Genomic DNA, 13240 nt, shown 5'->3' with positions numbered 1-13240 from the left:
GCCCACTTGCTGCGTGTTCTGCTCTTCCTCGGCCCGCTCCTCTTCCTCACCGCGTTCTCTTCCTGCTTCTTTCTTCATCTGTGTTCTTCTTTCTCCTCTGCACCCCGACCTGCGTGTTCTTTCTTCTTCTGTGTTCTTCTCTGCACCCCGACCTGCGTGTTCTTTCTTCTTTCTTCATCTGTGTTCTTCTCTGCACCCCGTCCTGCGTGTTCTTTCTTCTTCTGTGTTCTTCTTCTGTGTTCTTCATCTGTGTTCTTCTCTGCACCCCGTCCTGCGTGTTCTTTCTTCATCTGTGTTCTTCATCTGTGTTCTTCATCTGTGTTCTTCTCTGCACCCCGACCTGCGTGTTCTTTCTCCTCCTCTGTACTTTTCTCTGCGTGTTCCTTTTCTTCCTCTGTGGCCTCTCCTCATCTTCTGGACGCTTCCCCTCTGCTTCTCAGGTCTCTCCTCTTCTGCCTGACTCTTCTTCTTCTTGACTCTTCTCTCCGGACTCTTCTCCTCTTCTTCTTGACTCTTCTCTCTTCTCTCTTGACTCTTCTCTTCTACTTTACTCTTCTTCTTGACTCTTCTCTCTTCTGTTCTTGACTCTTCTCTTCTTCTTTACTCTTCTTCTTGACTCTTCTTCTCTTCTGTTCTTCCTTACTCCCCGCCACCTCTATAACCCCCCTCCCCTATCTTTTCTCCCCTCCCCTCTACCTGACCCCCCCACCCTCCGCTTTCCCGCCACCACCTCCTGCTCGGCCCCGCCCCCCCTGCTCCCATTCGTCGCCCCCCTCCCACCCCCTGCCCCCAGCTGACCCCCCCCCTCTTATGGCGGCCAATGCACAGCCGCGCCAAAGGCAAGCCTGTCTGCGCCCGTGCCCAGCGCCACGACACCTGGCCCCCAGCACTCCCAAACCCCACAGCACCGCTACGACCCCAACACTCTCCACGCCCTCAACCCGGGGCGCTCCAGTACCTGCTTCCAAGCCAACCCTAAACGCACCCATGGACCCTTCGCATGCCTCACCTGCAAACTCACCTTCCACAGCGAAACCACCCCGCCCGCCAGCCCACGCGCCAACAACCACCTCAAATGCATCCTGATCAACGCACGCTTCGTCCACAAGCACGCCGTTGAACTATGGGACCTCCTGGACTCCACCGCACCGGACGTCGCCTTCATCACTGAGACCTAGATGAACGCCTCTTCGGCCCCTGACATCGCCATAGCCATCCCCGACGGCTACAAGATCTCCAGGAGAGACCGCACCAAACAAGTAGGTGGAGGAATCGCCTTCGTCTTCAAGGACTCCATCAACGTCACCACCTCCACCGAAGACACCCCCCTCGCCGCCGAACACCTGCACTTCCAGATCCACACCGACCCAAGGACCACCCTCAGAGGAACTCTCATCTACAGACCCCCTGGACCACGCGCCCTCTTCAGCGACTCTATCACTGACTTCCTCTCCCCGCACGCCCTTGCCTCACCGGACTACATCCTCCTCGGTGACCTCAACTTCCACCTGGAACAGAACAACGACCCCAACACCACCGCCCTGCTCGACAACCTCGGTCTCAAGCAACTGGTGAAAACCCCCACCCACATCGCCGGACACACGCTCGACCCCATCTTCTCCGCCAGCAACCACGTATCCTTCAGCCACTCCTCCGTAATACACTGGACCGACCACAGATGTGTCCACTTCACCTTCCGACGCGAGACTCGCCACCTCCGCACACAACCCATCCCACGCAGACATTGGAACAAAATCCCCACGGAACAGCTTCTCTCCACTCTCAGCGACAACCAACCCACCTTCTCCACCTACCCCAACGACGCAGCCCTCAGCCTCATGCATTGGATCACCAACTGCGCAGACAACCTCGCACCCCTCAGACTTCTCCCAAGACAGACCAACACCAGGAAACCTCTTTGGTTCACAGACACCCTCAAGGAATCTAAAAAAACCTGCCGCACCCTTGAGAAAGCCTGGCGCAAGGACCACACTGCAGAAAACATGGCTGCCCTCAAAAACGCCACCCGCGAGCACCACCAACTGATCTGCGCCACCAAAAGAACTTCCTTCACAGACAGACTGGACAAGAACACTCACAACAGCAAAGAACTCTTCAACATTGTCAAAGAGCTCTCCAAACCTAAAGCCAACGCCATCACGCCCTCACAAGACCTCTGCAACTCCCTCGCCACCTTCTTCCATCGTAAGATCACCGACCTACACGACAGCTTCGGACACCAGACACAGCCAACCACCACAGAACCTACAACCCCAGCCATCACCCTCAACGCCTGGGCTCACATCAGCACGGAAGAGACCAAAGCTACCATGAACTCCATCCACTCCGGTGCCCCCTCGGACCCCTGCCCACACTTCATCTTCAACAAAGCCGACGACATCATCGCCCCGCATCTCCAGACCATCATCAACAGCTCGTTTGCTTCTACCACCTTCCCCGAGAGCTGGAAACACGCAGAAGTCAACGCCCTACTGAAGAAACCTACGGCGGACCCCAGCGATCTGAAGAACTTCCGCCCCATCTCGCTCCTCCATTCCCCTGCCAAAGTCATAGAGAAGACCGTCAACAAGCAACTTACCAACTTCCTTGAAGACAACAACCTACTCGACCCCTCTCAGTCCGGATTCCGAGCCAATCACAGCACAGAAACCGCCCTCATCTCAGTCACAGACGACATCAGAACTCTGATGGACAACGGAGAAACAGTCGCCCTCATCCTCCTCGACCTCTCGGCTGCCTTCGACACCGTCTGCCACCGAACCCTAATATCCCGCCTCCGCTCCACCAGTATCCAAGGACAGGCCCTGGACTGGATCACCTCCTTCCTCTCCAACCGCTCCCAAAGAGTCTACCTCCCACCGTTCCGCTCAGACCCCACCGAGATCATCTGCGGCGTCCCACAAGACTCCTCGCTCAGCCCGACTCTCTTCAATGTCTACATGAGCCCCCTCACCGACATCGTACGCAAACACAACATCAACATCACCTCCTACGCCGACGACACTCAGCGGATACTTTCCCTCACCAAGGACCCCACCAGCGCCAAGACCAACTTGCAAGATGGAATGAAAGACTTCGCAGAATGGATGAAACTCAGCCGTCTGAAACTGAACTCAGACAAAACGTAAGTCCTCATTCTCGGAAACACCCCATCCACCTGGGACGACTCCTGGTGGCCCACGGCCCTTGGCACCGCACCAACCCTCTCAGACCACGCACGCAACCTCGGATTCATCCTGGACCCACTTCTCACCATGACCAAGCAAGTCAACGCCATCTCGTCTTCTTGCTTCCTCACACTCCGCATGCTCCGAAAGATCTTCCGTTGGATCCCCGCCAACACCAGAAAGACTGTGACCCACGCCCTTGTCACGAGCCGCCTGGACTACGGCAACACCCTATACGCTGGAACCACCGCTAAACTCCAGAAACGTCTGCAGCGAATACAAAACGCCTCTGCCCGCCTCGTCCTTGACATACCCCGCAACAGCCACATCTCCGCCCACCTGAGACACCTGCACTGGCTTCCCGTCAACAAAAGGATCATCTTCCGGCTCCTCACCCACGCACACAAAGCCCTCCACAACAAGGGACCCGATTACCTCAACCGTCGCCTCAGTTTCTACACGCCCAGCCGCCAACTTCGCTCCGCCAACCTCGCACTCGCCGCCGTCCCTCGCATCTGCCGCACCACGGCAGGTGGGAAATCCTTCTCCTACTTAGCAGCAAAGACATGGAATTCCCTCCCCACCAACCTCAGGACCACCTCGCATTCCAGAGGAAACTCAAGACCTGGCTCTTCGAGCAGCAGTAATCCCCCTCCCCCTAGCGCCTTGAGACCCTCACGGGTGAGTAGCGCGCTTTATAAATGTTGTTGATTTGATTTGATTTGTAAGCAATATAATATGACCTATGCGTCACTACACCCTGATCAGTACCACCTTTTTGTCTGATGCTGCTTATCGCAACCCATACCGCACCTCCCTTCTCCCCTCTCCCTAAACCCCCCTCTTTGCTTTTTACATATTCTATTACACTCTATGTGCAATGAACAATGCTTTGTTCAAGGTCATATATACCTATGCCATACCTTTGAGACTGATTAAAGTGTCTAAGTTTTCCTTGCATGAAATGTCAGCATTGTATACACTATGAATGTTGTTTTTATTATCCTTGAACAGCAAAATACAATATTTTTAAAACTTTGCAATTCGTTCCTGAACAGACAGCATGAAGAAGGTGACACGATAGGAAGAACTAAGGTGGCTTATAAATGAACAAGGCATGAACCTGTGGTGGTGATTGCCTAAGGTGATGGCATAACTACAGCTGACTAGCTACCTATAAATAAAAAAATTACTAGATGTCCAAGAATATTATACTAACTCAAACATGTCGGACAACTGTTGCATGACTACTTGCCAAGCAGATAAGAGATTATATAAGTGTAATGACACTGCCTACAGTGAAGGAATGAACTAAAGCTAGAACTCGACTAGTATTAGGTTAACACCCAAAAATGTTGGCATTCCGTCTGAATTGTTTGTTGCATCGTCTGATTTGCTGCTAGCTCCAATTAATCTGTTCGTTTATGCAGATCTTTTGCAAGAAGACACTACCACGTTTCAAAACTGTCGTTCTCTTTCTTTAGATAACTATTTATGCTAACTAGAGATACCAAATCTTTTAGCCTTGTCCAGGTTAAGAGCATAGTGGGTGTTTACACCCCTCTGTTCCACCAGATCCAATGTAGATTTATTCTCAACAGACGTTCAGTCATGAATCTACAGAGACTGTTTACCATAATCAGCTAAACAAGGTACCCTGAGGACACTAGTGATGGGCTGCTAAAATGTCAAAATGGTGTTCAATTTCATCAGTTGAGAATTCCTGTTTCAATCACAGCTTAACTTGGATTTGGCCTCAATATAACAAACTTGATCAAACGAATTTATAATGATACCCTGACTTGGGTCTGTAAAGGCAATATTTATTCAGGTGAACTTATTTTTCCAGGTTGTTCTGGGGAGGAGTGTTCACTGTCTCATCTGTTCTTCCTAGTAGATATTTAGCCACTGGCCACGAAGCTACGCCCTGAGTTCCAAGACATGAACAATGAATTGGCTGGGCGATCTCAGATTCCCTCTCTGACCATCTACGATATGGACCTAGACAATGAGTTTCACAAAGTTGCCTAAAGGTCATTAATGGACTGGGTAAGTGACAGATTTTCCCAGTGGGTGTGGAAACAGTACTTTATGTGGCTGATCTGGAAATACAATGGACTGGAAATAAATTTAAATACCTAGGCGTTCGCATATGCAATGACTTATAACATCGAGGAGATCAGGAAGTCCTCTGATATTTCGATACAATGTATTTGTCTAGGATGTGCAAAGTGCCAGGAGTAATATACTCATTGTGGATGGTGCCCTTACTTGTGTAAGTCTTTCAAAAACTTACCTTGTTACCATCACCGTTGATATTTAGACAGATCTCAAGCTAAGCCATGTCTCTATAGCAAAAGTGGATGCACAAACATTTCAAATTAACATAGTGATTTTTTAGGTTTGAAACCTTGTGGGGTTGCATCTACATCACTGGAATATCACCAGTAAGACCTCTTTGTGTTATCAAAAATCCCAAAGATGCTTTACGATCACAAGTTACGGTATACAATTAGACTAACGAAATGTAGCATAAAATCTCTGTAAAAGAGAACTCCATGGAAATTCAGGCAGCGTTGATCCTGCAAGGGTTCCCAGTAAACAGTGCACTTAGATAGGCACCAGTACGCATACTACATCAAACCCTGATTGAATAATCGTCCCAGAATATGTTCAAACCAACTAAAAAAGACATGTCATAGTTGTCTGAATGGTCAAGATACAGCAATACACAGCTCAGATTCTTGGAATAATCAAAGCTGTTTTGAAAGCCAAAAGCCTTACCCGAGCATAAATGACCATGTTAAAGGTAGGCCCATGAGAAAGTGGGCAAGAACAGCAGAGGAGCAAGCTTCGATGAGACATGGACCCAATGACAGCCTTAAACATACAGCCTTCAGCTTCTTTAGAGCCTGCAAATGTCAAGAAATCTTACATTAGGCTTCATGCAGAAACGTCTCTTCAAACAGCTATTGAAAACCACATATATTCAAACACACTGCGCAATGATTTACTTAGAAATGTGGTTTCGCGGTAGTCAGGTCTCCCAAATCTGTGTCAGTCTGTGAAACCTTCTTGTGATTCGGGGTTCTTGAGTCGTCTGTGGTGCAAGAAGCGTGAAGGGCCAGATGTCAATAATTGCCTCAGTGATACTCACTGGCAAAGATGCCCAGCAAAAGCCATTGTTACAAAAGGAGCTGCGGGGCTACACTTGTTTAGGGTGTGAGCTCGCATATGTACATTGTAATAGTATTTATATAGCATGAAAAAGGATTCAGTCGTGAAGTACTTTCCCATTCGGTAACTACACATTTGGAATTTGCAATGACTTTGTTAAAAGTTATCAACTTTATGTTCTAAAAATAATGCACATCTAGTGGAAGCAGAGGGAATAGTTTTCGTTCCTAAAGTTAAAACCTTGTCAGTGACAATGAGACTCTTATTTTTACCATGTACTTTTAGGGAGTCGGAAACTCATCTCTTAACACTAGGGAATAGCACCTTTGTGTGTCATGTTCTGGAATTGTTCCAGAGGTGTTTAGTGATGTCATGGAGAAATTAAAAACAAGCATTGGTAAATGCATTAGGTTTCGCTTATGTGATTAACAATAAGCTGTTTTTTGTTGTAAGTTGTATCTTGGTGAGCAGTTGTGCAATATTAATTTTTGAAAGTCCGCTTAAGTGTTATGACTTGTTTACTGAGAAAGGCAATGCTTTTTTGCAAACTGTTCAAGGAATCATGAATTTGCCATAATGCTGTTATAATAAAAGAAAGCATTGCTGCGCATTGACAAACGCTCAGTGGAGGATAGAGGGAAGCTGTGCCCAAAGAGTGAGAGGGTACGAACCGCTTGAAAGTGCGGGCTGCATCTGTTGTCTCTAAAGTGCAGTGCGGAGTGGGCCTGGCAAACCTACCACCAGCAAGCAACCTTATTTAGCTTAATCAAAATGGTAGCCTAACAACTTGAGCTGTAGTTTATCAATTTGTCACAAAAGTGTTGCGTTTTGAGGCAACAAGCAATCACAGCTGCCAGAGAATCAATTAATGGCAACTGCTGTGTGCGCAGTTATTTGAAGAGGCGCTGGTCGGCTACTGCAATTTCGTTAAGTAAAAAAGCACTGCGCTCAACAGTAAACATATTTCCAATGTGTTGAAGCATTAAGGGCCCAATGTACGATGAGATTTTGCGGTTGCAAAAGGTGAATTTCGCCATTTTGCGACCGCAGAATGGCCTTTTCCAATCTGTCATCCCTATTATGCAAGCCAACATGCAAATACCAACTCACAAAAAAGGGATTGCAAATCACAATTAGGAACGGGCGTTCCAAAGGCTACCCCTTCCTAACTGCGAGTCTCAGTGGCATGTAGGATTGCTTTGTGAGCGCAACTGCAGTTGCAAAATAATCATAGTTACCAGGGATTTAAATTGGTGGTAACCCATTCGCAAACAGGAAGGGGTCCCCTCCAACCCTGTGAGTGGGGTCATTCCTAAAGGGGTCAAAAACTGCGACCTACTTTATGAATGTTGATGAGCTAGGTCATATGCGACCCCATAGTGTGGTTGACACTGTTGTACATTCCAGATTGCGTCTCGCAAATTGTGACTCTCAAAAAATTGCAAGTCACATTCTGGAATGGTCGTACATCAGACCCTAAGTCCTTTAAGGTAAGAAAATGAACTGTTACACCACTAGAAAATTAGCATATTCAGCGAACTACTGTAATCAGAGCTCTAGCTTAATGGGAAAAGGTGCTGGCATATTCAGATGCATAACTAGTATTATCAAAACGTTGACAAAAAGAGAGTTCTTGCCTTAGTAGAGAACATAAACAACGCACCACAGGTTCAGTAAGTATGATGACAACCTGTCAGTTACACGGATGTTCACTCAATTCAACTCCATGTGCACAGTGCTGTCTCTATGGCTGATCTATTGGATGTCATTTTCAGTAACTTTAGCACTTCCGGATTGCCTAACAGCCAATTACAAGGCAGAACATATACTGAGAGTCAGCTTGGAGTGGGCGGTACTTCTAATGTGTTTGGTGGCCTATGACTGAAGTATATGCGGAATAGATTGTTATTATATATGGAGCAACCTCATAGTCTGCTTAATAAACACAGGAGGTTTTTCTACCTCGCACATCCTGAAGTCACATATTTGAATGTGTTTTCACATAATAATGAAGTTTGTCTTCATGAAACAACATAATTGTCTGGTATCACATAATGTGAGCAAGCCTTAAAGCTGGTATTGATAGCCGTTTTCAGGTTTTAGATTGTACAAGTTCCTCTCCTTTTTGCGGCAATGGTTAATGCATTAATTCTGGGCACCTGAGGTTAGACTGTGGGTGGCAGGCAGAAGCCACATGAGATCTTGGCTCGTTTTGGGCTTGAGGGTGCAAGAGGATCTAGAGCTGAACAAGAGACAGGCACTTGACCCTTCTTTGGCTCCCCTCCCCCTCCGCAAGCATCTCTAGTAGTTATGTTTGACCTTTGGGGCACAGGACTGTCTGAAGTGATAGGGACTTCCCCATGCCACCTGTGGTAGGCAGAGACTGGGGTCTGCCAGGCTATGAGATGAATTATTTGGAAAGCCGCTTATCTGTGAAAAGCAAAGTCACTGATATCTATAAAAAAAGCCAGAGGCTCATAACACACAAGTTCTGCTTGGAAATATGTGTTTGGGTGGGGGATGTCTGTGGGGTCGGGAGAGAAGGCGCCATGAAATATGAGGGAGGGTGGGCCCAGGCATAACATCCGTGCTTAGTTAATACACATTTAACACAATGCTGCTACCGTACGTTTGGTCAGAACTTCGTGGAGAGTACACTGGTAGTTTACAGGGGAACATTACTGCAGAGTATTCAAACCTTTGTATGCACAATCGTTTGGACGGCACGGGCACTTGTTCCTCAAACACGCAGCGGCAGATAGGTTGGGCACAAAACTCTGCATGTAGAGAGGAGTGGGGCCAATACAACCACACTGACCACAACTTCATCAGCTGAAACCGTCAAGCCTGCTGAGCACAGGTTCCTTCCAGCTGAGTTTCCAGTGAGCACCTACAAACTATAAGGTCTGGTGTCGCAGTATTCCACTGCGCACCTAATGGTATACACGTTCCTATATTGCCTTGAATAGGGATTCTGAAACACGGAAAACGTGAGGGCGTGTTTGAGAGTAGGGAGCTAACCACGATCCGCCAGTAGGTATGGAGAAGGAATGCCATGGATTTTACTAGTCCCGCAACACAATAGTCAGTCAGCCGTACAATGCTTTAATTCGTTTAGAAGTCAGAAGATGGGAAAAGCAAGTAGACTGGCAAGGCTATAAATTAGCGCTGCCTCAACACATATTTGTTCAGAGCAGAGATATGTTAGGACGGATAACCAGTGGGTCATCCGAGCCATATAACCCCGTGCCACATCCATTCATGTTGGCGTGCAGCCAGGGGAAGAATGATTACGTAAACAAGGACAGTACAAACGCTGTGCAGGGGAGATTATGTAAAAAAGCACAGCGCAAGTGCTATGCAGGCAAAACATTTGTTTTAAAAAGTGCCCTAAAAGTAGATGGAAACAGCACTTTGGCTATGGGACATTGATAAGAGAAGCACACGTGGAACAGCACAGGAAACAGTATGCGACAGCCAATAGAAATGGAGGAAAAGTAAGTGCCAAGCACAGGAACCAATGAAAAGCAAAGGGGAGGGATGTAAGCCCCTTTTAAGATTTAAATCGAACACAGTAGATTTCACAAATCTAATGACTACCTTTATGGAAGGCATTACCTCACACACCTGCCCACATCCTGTATGTCTGAACACATTATAATTATTTTTTACCTCTGAGCTACGTGGACTGAAATTCTGCTCCTATCAATTTGTGGTGACGACGTGACCAAGGGCAGTAGTGCTGGAACAATTCTCAGAGTGGGGGTGCTGCCATCAATGTATATCACTGAAGTCGAAGGGATTGTGAGAAATCTATGCGTCACACAAAGAACAAGTGTAGCAAATGAGTCACACCCTTGCAGCAGGAGTGCTGAGGGTGTGGTATGTGGCCGGTGACGCAATTTGGAGAACACCGTTGCAAATGTATTACTATAGCATGGTGTGGTAGCACACCGCCCTTTCCAGACAGCACATTTTCCATTGAAATGGCTACAGAATTTGCACTGACATGCAGTTTTGCTGAAAAAAACATATAGCATACAAACAATAATGTAAGTAAATTGGTTTTCAGCAAATATTTACCATCTGCACATCACCAAGTTAACTGTACTGATTTGTTTTGATCGTATTATAATCTTTGTTTCCATCACACTTCAGAATAACAAAAACATGTTTTTTATGTTTGTGTCATAATTGCTGATATATTTTGAAATATTTGTACAGTTCTTTAAAAATTGCCTTGTGACGGAAGAACTGACACCCTATGGCCTTTCCTTTCACACTCCCAGTACTCAAGCAATATTATGAGATAGTTCACTTTAAAAAAATCCCTTAACCTTACAGTCCGCGGATAAAAAAATAAACAATCTCAATGTTAAAAGAATAAGCAGCAATTTGTCAGAATACATGGCTGACATTTGATTCCTGCCTATGGCAGCAAATGTGACAAGATGAAACAAGATTTAAAGGACTCTTTATTGCTTAGTCACCCTTTAAATTTCAGCATGGTCAGAGCTTTAATTTAGCTGAGTCCCTCTGGGTCTTTGACCTGCAGTAACTAGAAAAGAACACTGAAATGGGTCCCTCTCGGGCCCTCTCTTCATGACCCTAACAACACTAATCGGTTTTCTGATTAAAGAATGTAAAACTTTTTGAGGTAATCCAGGTTTGCCATTTATATTTCACATGTTTTACTTAATATTCCCCCAACCAAGAGTGTCAGCTATTTCCAGGATGTTGTGTTTCTTTGAACTGTCTCTCTCCAGGAGTTCAGAACGAGCCACCACCGAGAGCTCTGCAGCTGAGGATGAAGGCAGTGGGCGTTTCTTACTGTGCCTGTCAGTGGGTTTAAAAGGTGTTTAGAATACATGGTCATCTAATCCTTGGCCTCTTTACAGAGAGCAGAGAGCAATGGTCACATATTTCAGTTGAAATTGTGATTCTGTGAAAATGTGTGAAGGACGTAGAGAGTTGTCAAAATATTGACAAGTTGAAAGTAAAATAAATCCCACTGCTTAAACGTGAATGGGTGTGTTGTGTGTTTGGTGAGTGGTGAAGTGAAGGATATTCAAGGACGTGCATTGAGGAGAGAGTGAAAAGGAGGTGCAGAAGAGGAAAGAGATTAGGCATAACATGTGTAGAGGAACATGCTGTGGAGCTAAAAGGGTTTATATGTCTAACTTAGAGTAAACATAACCAGAGTGACTGAGACACTCCGAAGACTCTACCCCTTTTACCGGCTGAAGTAATGTTTACTTCAGACTCTTACAGTTTGTTGCGCCCATGTTCCCCTTTGTTGAGGAACTTGTGTTTTCTTATTGTTTCTATTTACAGACTTTCAGTTTCATGATCAAAACCTGTCCCTGCCTATGCTACTCCCTTCTTTTTTAGCCTTCAGGTACTTACTTGTATATGTTTGAGACCATTCCCCTTTTCCTACAGAGAGCTCATATCCTCTATATTCAAGTCTATACTAAACTCACCCAGCTAGACCCCTGCCATCATTGGCTGTCCCCTCTCAGACCTGGATGGTGTAACAAAGCCTGCCTTGATGCTGGGCCCACATGAACTTTCAGTTCCACTGTGACAAGGAGGATGCATGGAGCTAAGAGGCCAAGAAGCCTCAGAGCCACCCTCACAGTGATCCAAGACTACACCTGAAACAAGGATCATAGACCAAATGGCCTGGACTAGCTGCTGTGGAGGAAAATCCCTGAACTCCGCCTGTTTGAGGATTGCCCCAATGAATGGAAGTCTCTCAGAAGAAACCAGGTGGGGCTTGGGGTTGTTCATGGTGACACCAAAGGACATCAAAAGTTCTGTTGTCCTGAGAAGATTTATGACTGACTGTCGTGAGCCTGCTTTCAACAGCCTGTCGTCGCTGTATGAGAATTCAGGGACTCCTGACCTCCAAAGATGGACAGCAACCAGTGCCTCAATTTTGTGAACACTCGAGAAGCACTTGTGAGACCAAAGTGAAGCATGACAAAGTTAAAATGCTTCCAGCTGACCTTGAACTGCAGGTGATTCTTGTGGGACTGCAGCACAGGTATATGGAATACATGTTCTGGAATCGAAGGATTCCACTAGAATCTGGGCCAACATGAGCATTTTGAATTGGTCCTTCAGGGGTAAAAGGCGTAAAAAAGACCGGAGGTCGATGTCCATTTTCAGGACAAGGAAATAGTACAAGTAAAAACCCCTGCCTTTACTCAAGTCTAGGACCCAGGACCCTCTCTATGAGACCGTTGGAGAAGTACAGACACACCTCATGCTGCAGGATGAACAGATACTCTTCCAAAATCCGCACTGGTGTGGGAGGGACACGGGCAGGGAGAACAGAAAAGACAGTGCATAGCCTTTTTTAACAATATGCAAGACCCGTTTCTTAAATGTGATAGATGGCCAGTCTGGGAGTGCATCTCAGTGGCTGGGTATTCACTTCTATGGCCCAACTAAAGATATTTGCTGGTTGTTGTAGTGCAGAGGAGCTGGAAGACTGATGCCATTACTGGCCCACCCATTGCCTACCAAATCAATGGCTGTGTCCTGGAATGAATCGGGCTGTCTGCTACATCACTAGTTGATGAGGCTGTCTCTGGCAGTAGTCAGCCCTCTGGAATAGCCCTTATATCTTCAAAACTGGTGCAAAAATGATTAGGCAGGGATTAACAGCCTCAATGAACGAGTTGTAGCACTGCTGTTTTTAAAGTGTTCTAAAACAGAGACCGCAAAGTGTCAAGATCCATCAAACGGCATGTTCAATAGATAAGCCTATATTTCGCTAGAAAAAAACAGTAGACCTCATCCAGGCAAGTCTAAGTAGGACAACACTGGTACAAATTGCCTGATCTTGGCAATTTGTGGTAGCCAGG

The 13240-nt window shown here is 46.5% G+C and overlaps 1 protein-coding gene across 1 annotated transcript in view; it reads right to left on the bottom strand.

Annotated features, from left to right (window-relative positions):
• Window positions 1–13240, bottom strand: part of LOC138289871 (sodium/hydrogen exchanger 9B2-like) — a 301774-nt gene that overhangs the window by 136362 nt on the left and 152172 nt on the right. Inside the window, exon 6 of the mRNA XM_069230202.1 lies at window positions 5973–6100. Within this exon, the coding sequence (XP_069086303.1) occupies window positions 5973–6100 (128 nt within the window). The remainder of the gene's footprint in view (window positions 1–5972; window positions 6101–13240) is intronic.

Source organism: Pleurodeles waltl, chromosome 1_1 (genome assembly GCF_031143425.1).
Source record: "Pleurodeles waltl isolate 20211129_DDA chromosome 1_1, aPleWal1.hap1.20221129, whole genome shotgun sequence".
Lineage (NCBI taxonomy): Eukaryota > Metazoa > Chordata > Amphibia > Caudata > Salamandridae > Pleurodeles > Pleurodeles waltl.
Note: the sequence above shows the minus strand (reverse complement) of the source record. Positions and strands in the feature narration are given on the sequence as shown.